This window comes from Malus domestica, chromosome 09 (genome assembly GCF_042453785.1).
Source record: "Malus domestica chromosome 09, GDT2T_hap1".
Classification (NCBI taxonomy): domain Eukaryota; kingdom Viridiplantae; phylum Streptophyta; class Magnoliopsida; order Rosales; family Rosaceae; genus Malus; species Malus domestica.
In genome coordinates, this window is record NC_091669.1 from 4,404,561 (window position 1) to 4,422,093 (window position 17,533).

General features: G+C 39.9%; 4 protein-coding genes across 7 annotated transcripts; 2 read left to right on the forward strand and 2 right to left on the reverse strand.

The window, feature by feature from the left end:
- Window positions 1-230: 230 nt before the first annotated feature.
- On the reverse strand, window positions 231-1,617 carry LOC103442427 (protein CHLORORESPIRATORY REDUCTION 7, chloroplastic). Its single transcript, XM_008381210.4, has 3 exons — window positions 1,384-1,617; window positions 1,008-1,132; window positions 231-770 (listed from the first exon to the last, which is right to left on the reverse strand). The coding sequence occupies exons 1-3, from the start codon at window positions 1,445-1,447 to the stop codon at window positions 498-500; spliced, it is 462 nt and encodes a 153-aa protein (XP_008379432.3). The 5' UTR covers window positions 1,448-1,617; the 3' UTR covers window positions 231-497.
- A 329-nt stretch (window positions 1,618-1,946) lies between these two features.
- On the forward strand, window positions 1,947-4,291 carry LOC103442841 (uncharacterized). The gene is made up of 3 exons (XM_070804671.1): window positions 1,947-2,086; window positions 2,526-3,479; window positions 3,770-4,291. Exons 2-3 carry the CDS (start codon window positions 2,584-2,586, stop codon window positions 3,957-3,959), a joined length of 1,086 nt encoding a protein of 361 aa, XP_070660772.1. The 5' UTR covers window positions 1,947-2,086; window positions 2,526-2,583; the 3' UTR covers window positions 3,960-4,291.
- Window positions 4,292-7,217: 2,926 nt separating this feature from the next.
- Window positions 7,218-12,444, forward strand: LOC103429055 (LRR receptor-like serine/threonine-protein kinase RPK2). 4 transcript variants are annotated; one of them, XM_070804672.1, is made up of 4 exons: window positions 7,218-7,669; window positions 7,791-7,931; window positions 8,033-11,972; window positions 12,079-12,444. In XM_070804672.1, exon 3 carries the CDS (start codon window positions 8,064-8,066, stop codon window positions 11,493-11,495), a length of 3,432 nt encoding a protein of 1,143 aa, XP_070660773.1. In that variant the 5' UTR covers window positions 7,218-7,669; window positions 7,791-7,931; window positions 8,033-8,063; the 3' UTR covers window positions 11,496-11,972; window positions 12,079-12,444. The 4 variants fall into 4 exon arrangements, with proteins under 4 accessions (XP_070660773.1, XP_017186073.2, XP_008365426.2 ...); XM_017330584.3 differs by having other exon boundaries at window positions 7,237-7,669; window positions 7,791-7,922; XM_008367204.4 differs by having other exon boundaries at window positions 7,239-7,669; window positions 7,833-7,931.
- A 1,229-nt stretch (window positions 12,445-13,673) lies between these two features.
- On the reverse strand, window positions 13,674-16,669 carry LOC103429056 (ninja-family protein AFP3-like). Its single transcript, XM_008367205.4, has 2 exons — window positions 15,403-16,669; window positions 13,674-14,311 (listed from the first exon to the last, which is right to left on the reverse strand). Exons 1-2 carry the CDS (start codon window positions 16,064-16,066, stop codon window positions 13,899-13,901), a joined length of 1,077 nt encoding a protein of 358 aa, XP_008365427.2. The 5' UTR covers window positions 16,067-16,669; the 3' UTR covers window positions 13,674-13,898.
- Between the last annotated feature and the right edge of the window lie 864 nt (window positions 16,670-17,533).

Below are 17,533 nucleotides of genomic sequence, written 5' to 3' on the forward strand. Positions count from 1 at the left end.
TTTGTACTTGCCCTTGTTCTAATTGAAACCATATGCCTTATTTCTGTTAGAATTCGAGCTTCCGACTCAAAACCAATTGACACTGTGTATCTTCTACAAGATCGTTTATGCACTTTATGTAAGACTTTTATCTTCAATGTGGGATACTCTCAACATGTCTCTTTAGCCTAACACGTGCTCAATTTTTGTTGGGTGGCATAAGAACTCGTATGGCCGTTAAGCAAGACACATAATGTGAAAATATCTCTTTAGTCTTCAATGTGAAAATAGTTTCAACATGTCTTCTTAATCTCTCGAGCCTAACACGTGTTCTAGATGACGTGAGAACACGTATATGCTCTGGTAGGATGTTACAAAACAAAACTATCCCCAAGGGTGTAGCTGTTACAATTTGTGATTATGCTTTACCAACTACTAATCTCAGTAAATATAATCATACTCTCAATTCCTTGAGCCAAAAGAAAAACTTTTAATCTTCAAAGGCTTGAATGATTTTCTCACTCCATTCGAACTTCGTACCACTGGACTGAACCTACATCTCCATGAATTTCAAGTTCACAAACAGACCTCACTAGATAAGAAACGGCATCGTCGATGCTTTCGAATCTTGCAAGGTCAGGAGGAAGTTTCTTGGCTGGCCAGTTCTCCAGCCAACCTTTTAACTTGTCCCTCAGCTCATCCTCTGAAACAAACTTCTCATCCTCTCCCGGCTCCAGTAACACATAAGTTTCACTATTATGGTATATCCTTCTCCTCCTCACTGCACAAACCTGTCCAAAAGTTGCAACGAAAATTTTCAAACTAGGATTTCATGCCGAAGTAAAAACTCATCCTCATTGATTCAAGCGGTATTCTATTTTAACTGAATCTTAACTACGGGAAGGGAGTATCCACTCTAGCCAACATGACTACGCCTAGGTTTGCTGACGAAGTAAAGGTTTTGATTCCGAACTTCATGTGTACATGAATACGCTATTCTTTTAAAGGTACATGAATACTAATATTACCTTGACTGCGTCTCTTTGCACACTCCTTGTTTTAAACAGATTAAGATGAATACTAATATCATCTTTTCCTGTTGCCACTAACTGCATCAACGGAGCTCGAATCTGGCACTTTGTACCTTCTTTGCCTGCAATTATAATGCTGTTAGTGATGTTAAAATATGCTAAATGCTCAAGAACATAAAGTAGTAAATGCAAATTGTGTAATCGACTCAATTCTTGGAAAAGATTGCTAGGTTTTACCGGTTATATACAACTATGCGTCTGTGTTTCTTATCACATATACATTAATAACGTCGCCGGTGATAGGGCATTATTTTCTAAAATATATATACTTATAGTTTTAGAAGGTCTAGATATAAAAAAGAGTAGAGCTTACAGTTAAGGGTCAGAAATCCACCATGGAACAACTGTTTCTTCAAAGCTCCTTCCATTGAAACCATTTTTCCTGCAAATTTCAGCTTCTTGGTACTAAAATTCCAAATCCACAGGCATGTGAATCAAAACAAGATTTTGCAGATAACATGTTAAAACTCAGCCTCTGGTAGTCTAAACTTGTCAACCTCATATTCCATTGTATTTGCAATTCTACCCCTCCCTCCCTCAGACAATTTCACTTGGACTTCAAAATGGGCCAAGCCAAGTAAGCCCATGATATCAAATGGGCCTCACAAGTGGGGCCAACTTCTAGACCCTCTTCTTATCTTTCCCGCGTGAACCGGTTAGTTTGTCACTTTATCTTTTTGGTTCACAAGAGTTCCAGTCAGTTAGTCAGTTAGTAAAATTGGCAACAGAAGACCTTCCATCTGATCGGTTTGTTACTTTTGTTTCACAATAACAAAGTAAGGAACCCTCCGAGGTTGTCTCCTTTGCCACTCATTTTAGCTCCTTTATTTCCAAGCCCCAAATTGTACCATCTTTTGGATCACTATAACTGTGATTTTTAAGGGTATTCAGCTTTTATCTTAAAGATCTTCTGGGTTTGATTTGATTTAAAGGTTCGATATCGAAAAGGGTTTTCGAAGATTCAAGTAACGACCTTTTATTTACGTGTGTTGATTATTTTGGGTTTCCATTTCGTGGTAAGTTTGTTGCTCAAAACCCAGTTTCCAGAGTCAAAGATATGCATCTCTTAGGGTTTGATTTGTGATTAACCTTTATGCATGATTCAGATTAAGATTAGGGTTTTGCTTGAAATTTTGAAAGATTTTTGTGAAAGTCTATGATTGTGATGTTTATTCTTCTTCTATAATTTACTTTTATTTATGGCGAGAAGGATTCAAACTTGATTGCACAAGGCATGCATACTACCCTGACAACTGACTTAGCCTACATATGATTAGGATGTTTAAAGTGCTACCATACGTGAAAGTATGCTTGTGATGATTATTGAAATGTTGCATTTAGCCCTCAACGTGTTTGCATAAAAGCCAGCAACTGACCAGATTTTTGTTCTTTCATTTTTGTTGTCATATTGTGTATAAATAGTTCATTATTGTTGATATTGTTCATACCATGCAGTTAAATATCAATTAGAGACAGGCTTTGAAGATAATCAACTGTTGCAAATTATAAACTCATGGATGATGCATATAGGGATGAATGTGGTAATAAGCATCTAAGGGTGAATTTTGAAAGCGATGCGGTTAATTACCGCCGAAATTCAAGCTTCCCATCATCCTCGAAATCATCACCATCATCACCATCATCATCATCATCGTCATCTCCACGTTCATCGCTGGAATCATTTGTCAATGACAAAAAAGATGGCAACAATCCCTGCGTAACAAGGACACGACCAGACCAGGAGTCTCAGGGGGCTCTATCATTACCAGAGGGTTATTCTTCTCCGAGTCTGCCTGGGAGCATGCAAAGCGGATCATCTGCGCAATCCTCTCCGTTTCAGATGATGGGAAGGCCTGCAGGTTATGACCCGAGTCGAATCCCATCGAATATTTTCGCCAGTAAACCGCCAGCAGGCATGGATTGGAGTGTTGCTTCAAATGAATCATTGTTTAGTCTTCATGTGGGGAACAACAGCTTCTCGAGAGATCAATTCGCTTTGCTGAATAAGTCCGGAGAGCTTTACAAATCCGGAGAGCTTTATAAATCCGGTGAACTGACGAGGCATGATGAATACATCTACATTCCAACTCCACTTCCCACAGTTACTGAGGTAGAAACTATTGAAATAAAGATTCACAATGTGGGGAAAGAGAAGGTTGAAAACAGGGCTCCGAACATGGAGGCGAAAATCGAAGAAAATGAGAGTGCAAATGTGGAATATAAGGTTGAAAGCATGAGGGAAAATGTGGAAACGGAATCAGTAGAAGAAACAGAAGGACCAGATGAATCTGCAAATGCAAAAGCCGTAAAAAAGGAAAAGGTGCCTCTTATCGGAGAAATTCGGAATTCTGCTGCTTCATACCAATCTGATGGGAGCAATAACAGCACCAAGTCATTCCAGTTTCCAGTGTAAGCATTATTAATTTCATTTCCATGCAGATAGGATTATCTGGTATTTGTTCACTCTGCAATGCAGGAATAGAATACTTGAAATATTGCAAATTGAGCCTTCTGAAAGGGAAGGCAGTCCCTCTCAAATTTAATCAAAACATATCATCCAAATTTTCAGGAAATTTACCGCATATGATTCTTGCACAACAGCAATTCTTAATGCAAGACGTCCATTCTTTATTAAATGACAGATTTGTATTAATAACTTGTCAGTACGCTTTGAACTGATAACAGTAAGTGTTTTTCAGGTTGGAAAATCATGAGGTTGAAAGAAATATCCCTGCAGAAATAAACTCAGGAAAGCTACAGTCAGCGCATGCACAGCAGGAGATGCATAAGCAAGTAGGGACTGAGGCCCAAGAAACACCCCTAAAGGCAGCCACAACTCAAACAACTAGTTGGTTTTCGTGTTTCTGTTGTTGCACCGCCCGCCGTTGATCTAAAAAGCCTTCATAGGTAGTCTGATGCTTTGGATTTCAAAGTTGCTTCCTACCCAAGTTTCAAAGAATCTCAAGGCTTGTCCAATTGGTGGAGTTCCACTAGGGGTTAGATTTGGAACTCCAACTAGGGTTTGGGTTGAAGAGAAGCCACAGAAAAAGAAGAAACCAAGAGAGCGATGAAAAAGTGAAAGTTGATGTGCATAGAGATCTATACTATATGATGTTTAACGGTAGATTGAAAAATGATGTAGATAGATCTATATCATGTACATAGAGCAGTTGGTTTTTCACTTAACACTACTATTTATATATACTTTTGCTTAAAACGCATCTAATTTTTCTTTGATTTGATGTCTATGTGGTGAAATTTTAATTGTACTCCCTAAATTTTTTTCGTGCACGCAATCACTTACAGAGATAAAATAGTCATTTTGATCTTAGTTCTAGGGCCAAATAAGTTTCAGTTCCTTAAAATGACATTTCACCAATGCACATGGGCAATATAGAAAAAATTGACTAGATTGGAGTAAGATTGACAACAAACGTAACCATATTGGTATTATCAAGTGTTTTTTCATCACATGACCAACATTTACGTATACCCCGCAAGGATGCAATTCGGTCAGGTCCATGAAATATTACTATTGTCGTACAACTATGTTATAGCTTATGCTCTAATAACAATACGTGACGGTGTGTGATACTACTAAGTGTTTATTGTGCAAGTTAAAGAACGTCACTCCTACGTCAGGATTACTACATGTTCAAATTTCAACATCTAAGTTGGCTTTTTCTTATGAGGTGGAGGTGTGAACTTTCTGTTTCGGAACTTTAGGTACGTGACAAAACATCTAAAAAGCAACCTGTCTGGATGCTGAGAAAAGCCTACAATTTTTATATATGCAGTTGCTTTTTCAATAGAGTATGTTTATACGTGCATCCTTTGCCCACCATATATATGATAATTTATATAGAACTTTAAACAAGGAATTTGAAAAACAACACTCTTAATTTGAGAAACAACACTCACGGAGAACTAACTGGATTGTTGGAAGCTGAACGAACGGGTTTGTTACCGAACCATATTATTAGGAATATGAAACCATCTCTAAATACTTAAAGTTTAATATTGGGAACGAGTTTTCAAGAAAAGTCTCAATTTTAGCAAAAGCTGCTTTCGGGGGTCGTATCGATTGGTTGAAAGGTATGAAAGAGAACGTTGTTCTAGGGGGATGATACCAAATTTTATTGCAATGATTGTGTAACTCAATTAGTTAAGAGTGTTTATTTTCGTATGTAAAACTCTGAGTTCGAATCCATGACTGTATATATCAAATAAAAAAATCAAGTTTCGTTCAATTGATAAAAACTTGAAAACCAAGCAATCAAGGTGGCTTTGCTGGTGCATAAGATATAGGATCTTCTCAATCAACCAAACCCTTATTATATAACTCATGCCAGAAGAAAAACAAGATGATAGAACTTCCACAACTCTTTAAAAATAGGATTTTATCAGGATTGAGTATCTTATTTATTTTGTAATAAATAAGCAATATCAATCTTGTTTATAATCGAGAAACCAATCACGTATGCATTAATTTTTTCAGTTATCTAAAAAAAAAAGTCTTCAAAAACAACATAAAGACATAGACACTGGGAGCATCATGATCCTTCACCAACATTTATAAGATCCGTGATCTTGTAATCATCTTTATAACACTGTTCTCTGATGCTGAAGTTGTAATTTTTAATCACTTACGCCACAAGTTCGTTGTTGTGTAGAATAAATTTTTTTTTTTGAACAATCGATATTATTTACACTAAGAGGAGAGGGTGGGCATAACCTTACAATGGGTTAGCAATAAATTGGTACAAATTCGCCTTTACGAGATTTGAAACTAAGACTTCTTAAGTATCAGTGAAGGGGAATACCACTAGACAGTAGTACTAGTGGCGTGTAGAATCAATCTTAACCACAAAATAAGGGATACCAACCTTTATTTGGTGGAAGGAACACAAGCACTTGTCTACCCGGGATTTTTCTCTTGTTTTGGGTAAAAGTAGCAAGTACACATCAAATACCTATCAATCGCATTCCAAGCTTGTAGCTTTCCAAAAAATTAAAGCACAATCAATCACATTCCCTTGCCTATCTGGACCTCATCAACGGTAGAGTAGACCCCAACACCCTATTAAAAAGGGAGGTGGATTGTCCTCTCTTCTATTTCCATACTCTTTCTATCTTTTTTTTGTTTATGTGATCACGGTTAAACCACGTCAATATTTTATATTGATTTTTTATAAAAATAATAAAACAAAAGTAATAGGAATATAAAATGTTAACGTGGTTTAACCGTAACCATATAAAACAGGAGGGGATAGGAAATGGAAATGGAAGGGTAGACAATCCACCTCCATTAAAAAGAGAGGGATTTCAATGTGTTAGAAACACGGTCGGATGCATCATGTATAATAATATAATTAGTTAAAAATTTGAGACAAAAATTTCAACAAAATTTATTATGATATTTAATGTACCGAAACGGATTTCCGGTACACTAAATATGCAGCCACGTGTGCAGAGATTTTGAGCCCTGAAGAATTCTTTAACCCCTTTCTCACTCACATAAACCACCAAGGAGCCCCAGTGCTTCGGATGTATTAACTTTAAATTTCAATTTTTAAAATTTTAAATAAAGAATTTACGGATAAAACACTAGAAGTATGGAGGGATTTTTCAGTGTGATCGGTATAAGGGATGATACAACACGTGTCATTAGACAAAATGTGGAATATGTGTGCTAAAAAGTTAATAACTTAAAAAATAAAATTTTCTACCATTCCTATTAAAACACGTAATTTACCACTTATGTTCTCATCATAAACTAAAAATTTCTCAGAAGTATCAGATACTCCAAAGCACGTAACAAAGTCGTGCGTCACTAAAGTAGAATAACTTTATCACTAAACGCATTGGTGACGGTATTTTAAAGCTAATCAACTAATATTTATAGGGTAATAGCAATTTAGCTAATTGCGCACTTTCATTTACATTTATAAATTTGAAACACATGACATTTCGTTATCGGTTGACGAAGCCGCCGCGTTGACGGACCGGCTTAAGTACGCCATTTTTGAGTGCATTTATTGACCAGCTGTGGACCCCGTCCCTCTATGCATGTCTAGTGGGCCCCAGCACCCACCAAATGCAACACGACCGCGAAAATGTGAAGAATTTACCTTTTTTTTAATTGAAAAAAAAAATAAACAAAGAAGAAAAGGAAGAAAAAAAAACATGAGAAGAAAAAGAAGAACGCGTTTTCGTGCCATAAGAAACACAGCTGAATGACTTGACTCTTTCTCTCTCTCTCTCTCCTCGTCCTCCGCTCAATCTCTCTCCCTCATCAAGGGCCAACAAGTTTAGGGTTAGGGTTTCCATGAACCCCTTACTCTTTCTGTGCAAGGAAAGGGTGTGCAAGTCCAAGGAAAGGGTTTTTGGGGTTTTGATCTCTTGGGTTCCGAAGACTCTTTTCTCCGCCGCAGGATCGACATGAATTCCCCAATTTTCATGAGGAATACGCAGTCTCTGAGCAAAATCCGATTAGCAACACCGCGCTGGTAGCTTACATCGATTGGATTTGAGTTCCGGGACAAGAAAAAGCAGATTTCAAAGGAAAAGCAAAGGATTTTACTCCTACTGCTGCGAAGGTACCTGTAGTGTGATGTTAAATTTAGTCCAATTTTTCTATTTGGATTTGGTTCCGAGTTTTTGGGTTTTTGACTGGTCAGTAGAGCGTTAGTTAAAGTAGTGATCTTTGTGTCCGTACAGTTGGTAGTGGGAAATGAAAATTTCAATGTTAATTTGTTGCAGCCGCCATGGCCTCCGAAAGACGGCATTCATGTAAGAGCAAGAAGGGGTCGAGCAACTGAAGAATTATGGTCATAATTCTAAGCTGAAATTGTAAGAATTGTGAGTTAAATTTCAATGCTTTTGAATCGGTATAGTGTTAAGTCTTTTCCTTAATTTCAAGATTTATGCTGAATTTGTGTGTGATTTTGTAATTTTCGCAGCGAACCGCTTAGCAGAAAGGGGTTTTGAGAGATGGGTTTTTCTCCGTCTTCCTCTTCGGTCATCAAAGGACATTTTTTTCGCAGACCCACTTCTCCAGTGTTTGTTCTGAAGCTTGTTTTGCTCTTGTGGGTGTTCTGTAGCTCCCAGAACTGTGCTGTTCTCGCTGATACTGACGCATCGGTGCTTCTTGAGCTAAAAAATTCTGTCTTGGATCCTTCAGGCTTGCTTTCTGGCTGGAACGGTCGGCTCAGTTCTGGTCATTGCTCATGGACCGGCGTCTTCTGCAACTCAAATTCTCGAGTGGTTTCGCTCAACCTTACTGGGAATGGCGGAGAAACCGAAGGTAGATCGAAAACTATTGCGTGCTCAGATTTTTCTCAGTTGCCGCTTTATGGATTCGGAATCAGAAGGAGCTGTGAGGGTAGTAGAGGAAGATTGGCCGGGAAGCTCCCCTCTGTAATTGGTAAGCTCACTGAGCTTAGGGTCTTGTCCCTCCCCTTCAATGGTTTTTATGGTGAAATTCCTAGTGAAGTTTTGGGCTTGGAAAACTTGGAGGTTCTTGATCTTGAGGGAAACTCGGTAACTGGGTCGCTGCCCTTTCAGCTTAATCCAAATTTGAGGGTTCTTAATCTGGGGTTTAATATGATTAAAGGTGAGATACCGACCTCGTGGTCAAATTATATGAGCCTAGAGATCTTGAGTTTAGCTGGGAATCTCGTAAATGGAACCGTTCCAGGTTTCATTGGTAGGTTAAAGGCAGTGTACTTGTCATACAATTCACTTAGTGGAGATGTTCCCAGTGAGATTGGAGCAAATTGTGGGAAGCTTGAGCATCTTGATTTGTCGGGTAATTTCTTGGTTCATAACATTCCAAGCAGTTTGGGAAACTGCAGCCAGTTGAGGACGTTGTTGCTGTATTCAAATATGTTTGAAGAGGGTATTCCAGCTGAACTCGGACGGCTTCAAGCTCTGGAAGTGTTGGATGTGTCAAGGAATACCCTGAGTAGTTCATTACCACGTGAGCTGGGGAATTGTTCTCAGTTGTCTGTCCTTGTGCTGTCATCTATGTTTAATCCACTTCCACGAGGTAACGATACCGTAGTGGACTCTTTGCTGGAGCAGTCGAATGCTATGAATGACGACTTCAATTACTTTCAAGGTACAATGCCTGTAGAAATTACAACCCTTCCAAAGCTAAGGATCTTGTGGGCACCAAGGGCAAGTATTGAGGGCACTTTCCCAAGCAATTGGGGTGGTTGTGAGTACTTAGAGATGATCAATTTGGCTCAGAACTTTTTGACTGGGGAATTTACTAGTGGACTTAGTCGCTGCAGGAAGCTTCAGTTTCTTGACGTGAGCTCTAACAGGCTTAGTGGGGAGCTTGTTCAGGATCTTCATGTTCCTTGTATGGTTATGTTTGATATCAGCAGAAACATGTTGTCAGGTTCAATACCTGAATATTTCAACAGAACTTGTGCTTCTCCTTTTGGAGATTTTTCTTTCAAGTCTGAGGATCCATCCTCAACCTATGTTGCATTTTTCGCTTCTAAATCCCAAGTTGGAAATCCATTGCAAATGCACGGGGAGGGTGACAGTCTTATAGTAGTACACAACTTCGCGCACAATAATTTTACTGGCGCTTTGCAGACGCTGCCTATTGCACCTGAAAGACTAGGGAAACAAACTTTTTATGCATTCTTTGCTGGAGAAAACAAGATTTCTGGAGAATTTCCAGGTAAATTATTTGGCAAGTGTGAGGGATTGGAGTGGCTGATTGTTAATGTAAGCCACAACAAGTTAGAAGGTCAGATTCCAGCTGAAGTAGGCACTATGTGCAAATCTCTTAAAGGTTTAGATGCATCTCGGAATCAGATTATTGGTCCAATTCCCTCTACCATCGGGAAACTGTCTCTTGTCGCTCTTAATTTGAGTTGGAACATGTTGAGGGGTGAAATCCCGACCAGTCTTGGCCAGATAAGGAATCTGATGTATCTTTCCTTATCTGGCAATCTCCTTACAGGTGTCATTCCGTCTAGTTTGGGGCAGCTGACCTCTTTAGAAGTGCTTGAACTTTCTTCAAACCATCTGACTGGTGAGATACCGAAAGATCTTGTGAATCTGCGAAACCTGACTGTTCTTCTGCTCGATAGGAATAATATTTCTGGTCAGATTCCATCTGGATTGGCAAATGTGACCACACTGTCATCTTTCAATGTGTCTTTCAATAACATCACAGGTTCACTGCCTGCGAATAATAACCTGATGAAATGCAATGCTGCTATTGGAAACCCAAATCTAGACTCTTGCCCCATGTTTTCTCTGGCACAGCCAGCTTCAGATTCTCAAGGACGAGTTGGTGATTCACAACCTTTTGCTGCTTCACCAGTGGGAGGTCCAGCTCAGAAGACTGGGAACGGTTTCAATTCAATTGAAATAGCATCCATTACATCTGCATCGGCCATAGTTTTGGTGCTTATTGCTCTTGTTATTCTGTTCTTGTATACACGGAAATGGAATCCAAAGTCTGGAACTCAAGGTTCTACTAGGAAGGAAGTTACAATTTTCACAAACATTGGGGTTCCATTGACCTTTGAGAATGTTGTGGGAGCCACAGGAGGTTTCAATGCTAGTAACTGTATTGGGAATGGAGGTTTTGGAGCTACCTACAAGGCAGAGATATCACCTGGAATCGTGGTGGCAATTAAACGACTTTCAGTTGGAAGGTTCCAAGGAGTTCAACAGTTTCATGCAGAAATCAAAACCCTTGGAAGGCTTCGCCATCCAAATCTTGTCACTTTGCTTGGTTATCATGCCAGTGATACAGAGATGTTTCTAATTTACAACTACTTGGCGGGTGGTAATTTGGAAAAGTTTATTCAGGAAAGGTCAACAAGGGCTGTGGATTGGAGGGTACTTCACAAGATTGCTTTGGACATAGCCCGTGCACTTGCCTACCTACATGATCAGTGCGTACCACGTGTCCTTCATCGCGACGTCAAGCCGAGTAATATTTTGTTGGATGATGATTTTAATGCGTATCTCTCAGACTTTGGTTTGGCCAGACTTCTGGGAACTTCGGAGACCCATGCTACTACTGGCGTTGCTGGAACTTTTGGATATGTTGCCCCAGAATATGCAATGACTTGCCGTGTTTCAGATAAGGCTGATGTATATAGTTATGGCGTTGTGCTTCTGGAGTTACTCTCTGACAAGAAGGCACTGGATCCCTCTTTCTCTTCATATGGAAATGGATTCAACATCGTTCAATGGTCATGTATGCTTCTTCGGCAAGGCCGTGCAAAGGAATTCTTCACTGCTGGGTTATGGGATGCAGGCCCCCATGATGATTTAGTAGAAGTTCTGCACTTGGCAGTAGTGTGCACGGTTGACTCTCTCTCAACCAGGCCTACAATGAGGCAAGTTGTACGACGGCTTAAGCAACTTCAGCCTCCATCCTGTTAGCTGCTCTACAAGGTTTGTATTGGTTAACATTAGTAGTTTGTAGAAAGGAGCTCCAATTTTAATGTGCCTGCGCATTCGGTGCGCTTTTGGGGACACTGGCGTTAGGTTGATTTCTGAACCTTTGTGATCCCACTTGTACATTGAATGATAGTTCAGCCCCCAATTTTTTCAGTGTTGCTTCTCTGATTAGGGGCCTGGCCAATGAATCTGCAGAAGAATGCAGATATTCCATTTCCTCGTCTTATACGTGTATATTCAGCTTCATTTGTTCAATAACACAGAGAGTGGACATGTTATTCATATCGGTTATATGACATGCACCGAAATGATCAGTCGTGACCTATCCGAGGATATGATATCCAATTCCTTAATATCTTGTGCTGCTGCAATGACTCCGACCATCCTCTAGAAGTCTTCTGTGGAGGATTGTTACTATACAGGTGCGAGCGGTTTCTGTCGGAGGGGAAGCTATTGGAGGTGAAGTCCTTATTCTCTTTTATTGTTACCGTGTTATTGGTAATGAGTTTAAGACACTGTCCGTACTTCCGAGTATGCTCATAATTTGTATTTCTCGACTTTTCAGGGACAAGATTTGGACATTTCTTATCCTCCCATTTCAGCCTTGCTTCCAGCCAGACAAACAAGAGGCAGCTTTGTCCGCCATGGAGGGATTAAAACAGATTCGACATTGTTGCTGAGGCCCGAGGGACCAAAGGAGGTTCGACATTGTTGCATGGGCTCTACTGCTGGGTCATGGCATGCAGGTCCTCGTGATGCAGTTTTTTCGACAACTTGTGGCGAATTGAGTCGCGGTGTAAGCAACTTCAGCCCTCGTTAGCTGGCCAACGAGGCCTGTATCGGTGTAACATATAGTAATCTGTATGACCCTTGGCTAAGAGCCTCCTTCGCTTATGCACCCGAGGTCCCGTGTTCGGTTCCTTGTTTTATACGCGTGTTATGGTACTTGAAGTTAATTATTTTTCCACTTTCTAGTGCAATGATTGTCGGTGGGTTTGCCATCGTTGTCACTTTAAAAAAGAATTTTTTTTTTTTTTGGGGTGGGGGGGGGGGGGTGTGTAGTTTAGAAGCAACCCCATGCGACGAGAGTCATCTGGGGACAACCTAACTGGTTGGTAGGAAGATAGAATAATTGGCAATTTAACTTTTTCTTTTCCTCCGTACGCATAACGGAAAGGGATCCTCCCTTCACCTAATCATCAAATTCGGTTATTTAAAATTTGTTCAACGGTTAAAGTTATTATAACTTTTAAAAGAATCTTTTGTTTGTAATCGTTGGATTAAATTTTAAAGGTTCATATTTGAAGATTTGATGAATTTGGTGAAAAGTGATCCGGCGCATAACAACTACGTGATCCTTATTTTTTCTCATTACCTCTTTTTCTAATGGAGATATATCACTTTCAACAAATTAATTAAAATAAGCCCCTCAAAACGAGAAACTCTAAGTGCGGACATCCAGACCACTTGGACGGACCCTATAATAATTTGGCTGATCTCACCCCTTGTGTCTGATGCCCCAAGTGTCTTCGGAAACTTTATTTTTTACTGAAGTAATTTTTGCACTTTCGTTTTAAGTTCCTGCTCACCATTTTAATCATGGTCGTTGAATTTTTTTTTTAATTATTTAATTTAGTAGCCGAGAAAATATACAAGAAGTAAAAAAAAAAATATATATATATGCATAAATCATTTCCCTCGTTTTATGTTTGATACAAACATATTGGGGCATCAAGATTAATACTAAACCCAAATAAGCCATACATAATTAAGTATTGAACTCAACATTCATGAGAGTTGAACTTAAGACGTCCACTTAATCACCACGATATGTCGCTAGTGGTTTGAGTACTAATTTCAGATTTGTATTCCATACAGTACGTCATGAATTTGATTCCTAAGTCCGGTGAATCGCTCGATGGTGACTGGTTGAGGCTAAAATACATTTGTGAGTCTTCTCAACCCCGGAATAATGGACTGCTATTGCAAATTCACCAGCTGGTCCTCTTTTTAAATGAAAAAAAACCCTAGGACCTCCACATATAAATAATAAATGAATATCATAAAACTATAGTACCAGTGCGGTAAAGTGCAAGTGTTTATCTCTAACATTATTAAGACTAAAAGTTAATAAAGTAAAAATGAAAATACTAAAAAAAATAGAACTGAACGACCTATTTCGAGTCTTCAAGTTTATAAACATCATAGCCTTCCAACAAGAAGCTTCATGTACCGAGTTCAATACAAGTGCCCACAAATCCATTGAAAGACCAAATATAAATGTACCAAAAAACAAAGGGTAAAACCAACATTGATGCATCTTTCCCTACTTCCTCCCTCGTCCTCACATCTAGGTTTTGACATGGTCCAAAAGGGCACTAGCAACTACAGTAACGGACTAGGACTCACCACTATATGCTTCAACGGGTGCTCCACGTCACCACCGCCTGCATGCTTCACAAACTCCGCCGGCGAGAGAAAGCTGCCATGGCAAACGCATACTATCCTAACTTCCTCACCCTTCTTGTATCTGTAAAGAAACCCTTCTATTCTTTTCCCGTCAGGGCCATCTCCTGTCGTAGACACACAAGGCATGCTCTCCAACACGTTCCTCACGATTTTGTTGGGGCCGGATTCTGGAACTGGGGGTTTATTACAGTTGATTTCCATTTGGACTCCAATGAACTGACATGACCTTTGAGCGGTTATCATCCTTGGTGTGGCTAGCAGTTCCTTCTCAGTCTTTGGCAAAGACTGAGCTTCGGCGTGGCTTCTTGCTTCGGTGCATTTGTGCACTCCTGCATTTGCATATCCAGAGGTAAAATGTGAGATAACACACGGGCTATGACAACACAGTCCAGAAACAGATTTTAACAGATCCTATCCATCTGCAACATGAGGAAATCGGTTGATAAAACATCAACCGGAATCATATCACAGACGTAATGGCACATCATAATTTACTTGTGTTAATCTCTGCAACCAGTTATTTGTTTAAAGCTAGTTTCGTGGACTAGTTTGCCACTTCCCCTAGACGCTTTAAGAGACGAAGTTCTTACTCTAGGCCTTTAAGGTTTTACGGGAAGGTAAAGTGGATAAGGAGCTTTGGTGGTAAAGCACACAGAGGGGATCTAAGGGGGCGCCGTTGAGATGCCCCAAACGAATGTAAAAGGCGCCTAAACAAAGTCAGTCATGCGAAACTACTAGTCTAGAATTTCACTCGAGACGATACTTATCACTAGGTCTCATAGAAACTTGGGTTACATTGTAACAAGGTTAAACCCATTACAAATAAACCCCTAAGAACATGGCTAGCAGCACCCTCAACCGGTTCATCGAGAAAGGCAATTCAGAATTACCAAAAACTATAGTCACGTACACTGTCAAACATTACCATTTTACGAATCGGGTACACATCTAGTACCTAATTGGGAAGGGAAAGAGATCCTCTCCGGATCTTTTCCTCAAAAGCCGAGGGATCAAGTGATCCGGACCTTTGAAATTTGATCCATCGATAAAAAAATTATTATAGCTTTTAAATTTTTTTCCTATCTTCTCTGTTTTTAACCGTTGAATTAAATTTCAAATGTCCGATCACTTGATCCTGGCCTTTGAAGGAAAAGATACGGATCTCTTTCCATTGGGAAGGGAAGGGGAGGCCTATTGCCATTTTTTTAAAAACTCGAAAATCTCAAAGCATGATGAAACTTTGAATAAAATTCTTGTAAGAATTCAAGATCCTATACAATCACTCACTCACAACAATTGAAACCAACTGCAATTAAATTGAAACGACGCATGGGCGTAGCTAAGTTGCCTAGAGCAGTGTAATTTAGATTAGAATAGAATATCGCTCGACCAGGGAAAAGAAGTTTTGAAATGAGAATACCTTGAGGCGTAGCAGCAGATTGGCTCTCAGATTCCGAAATCCCAGTTGAGCCACTACCTCGAGATGCGGCCGGTATCGGCGGAGCAGGACAATTGGGCATCCCCATTGCTCTAAACTCATCCACAACCTTCACAAACTGCTCTTTCCTATGAACCCCATTCGCTACCTCCGCCGCCTTCTCCTCATCGCCGCCGTTCTCCCGGCTCCGATCCCTCGGCACCTTCAAGTTCCTCAGCTGCTTCTCCGACCTCTTCCTCTTCGCTTCCATTCTCCTCAAGCTCTGGAGCTCCTTCCTCTTCCTCCACTCCTCCTCTGTCTCCGTCGGAAGCGAACAAGTCCTCATCAGAGGCACCGCGCGCGACGAGGCTGACACACCACATGTCTCTTCTTCTCTTGCCGGGGTAAAACCGAAATCGGAGATTGACGACGAGCGTTTCAGAGCCACCATTTTGGCTCTCGCGGGGTCCACTCCGAACCGACCGTTCAGCGACAGGCCCAGGCTCAGCTCAATCTCCTCCGAATCCTCGGAGGTCAGCTCCCCGAATTTTCCCGGAAAACTGTTTCCGGCAACCATTTTCCCATACAAATCGCCTTGAAAATTACTCCCCTGCATTGGGAACTCCTGCTGGGTTGCTATGTTCCCGCCTTCCTCTGTTTGAGCCATTGAAAAAAATAAAAATTGCAGAAAATCGCCGGAACCCAAATCTAATAATCGAATCCGAAGCTACCCAGATCAATTTTTTTCACGAATTCAGAACAAAGAAGTTGAATTTCCCCAGAAAAATGTGAAAAACTGAGAAACAAAGAAACCGCCGGAAACCCAAATCGAAACGGTCAAATTCAGAGCTACCGGGATGAATCGTTTTAAATTTTCGAAACCGGGAAGTAGAAATTCAGCAGAATTTTTTTTTAAAAAAAAATATGAAAAATTGGGTAAATTTTAATTTATCTTGTGATTTACATCGAATGGTGATTCCAGCCATGTTTCCACGAACACAGCAACACAAATCCCATACTTCCCCGCACTTTCTCGGTGCGAATTTTCGACGGAAACGGCGAGAAAATCCATCTCAGTTGCACCAGAGGACGAAGACCATGAAGCAGAAGAACATCTACACGCGCATCAGCAACCCCGCCAGAAGCATTTTCCCAAGAACATTGAAAACAAATAGACTTTTTACCAAAAGAAAGCAAACAAGAAATGTGAATACCGAAAAAGCCCCTGAGAGTCGTGGAGTGGCGACGCGTGGTGAACATGAAGAGCCCCGACAAGCACGTGGCTTGTAGAAACGGCAGATGTGAGGACACGGGCCCAACATGCGTCGCCAATCTTGGGTTAACCGGATTAGGTTGCCGGGACACGTGTCGTGACATCATAGGGCTCCACGTGGCTTGGATAAAATTCCGTCGCCGTCGAGTGCCATTTCGCTTTATCCGCAGCGTGAAAATCTATCCATTTATAAACGAATCCGGATCATTTTTATTTAAATCGTGTTCGTTTATCGTATATTGTGCGATCAGAAATCATTTTAAATATTTTTATTTAAAATTAAACACATACATTACCTGATAAAACTGATCACATAATGTACGATAAACGGACATGATTCACGGATCTCTTTCGTTTTTTGTAATGTTGAATGATCGTATTTGTCTATTTTGGAGTTTAATATTCACATATTGATTTTCTAAAAAATCTATCGAATAAAAATTTGTTTGATAATGCGTCGGTAACATGTTATTACATTTTAGAGGAAGTCGCCATCGACTTTTTTTCAATTAAACCATCTCGTTTCCTCGTATTTTATAAAGTTAAAGCGATGATCGTATGAAAGTATATTTTATAGTTTACCATTTACATATTAGCTTTGTACAAAAATCTACTAAATTTAAAATTATTTGATTTTTCTATTACACCACCTAATTAACACAGTTTGAAACGTTATTACAATAGTTGTTGCATGACTAAACGATTTTGAATTTGGTTGATATTTTGTAAAATTGACTTAGGAAAATAAAGCTGAGAAATTAGACAAAATAATTCGACTGAATGTCTGAAAAGAGTCTCACAGTATGTTCAAAAATCAACGGTCAAATCTTGTAGGTAAAAATTAAATAAATTCCCAGTCCA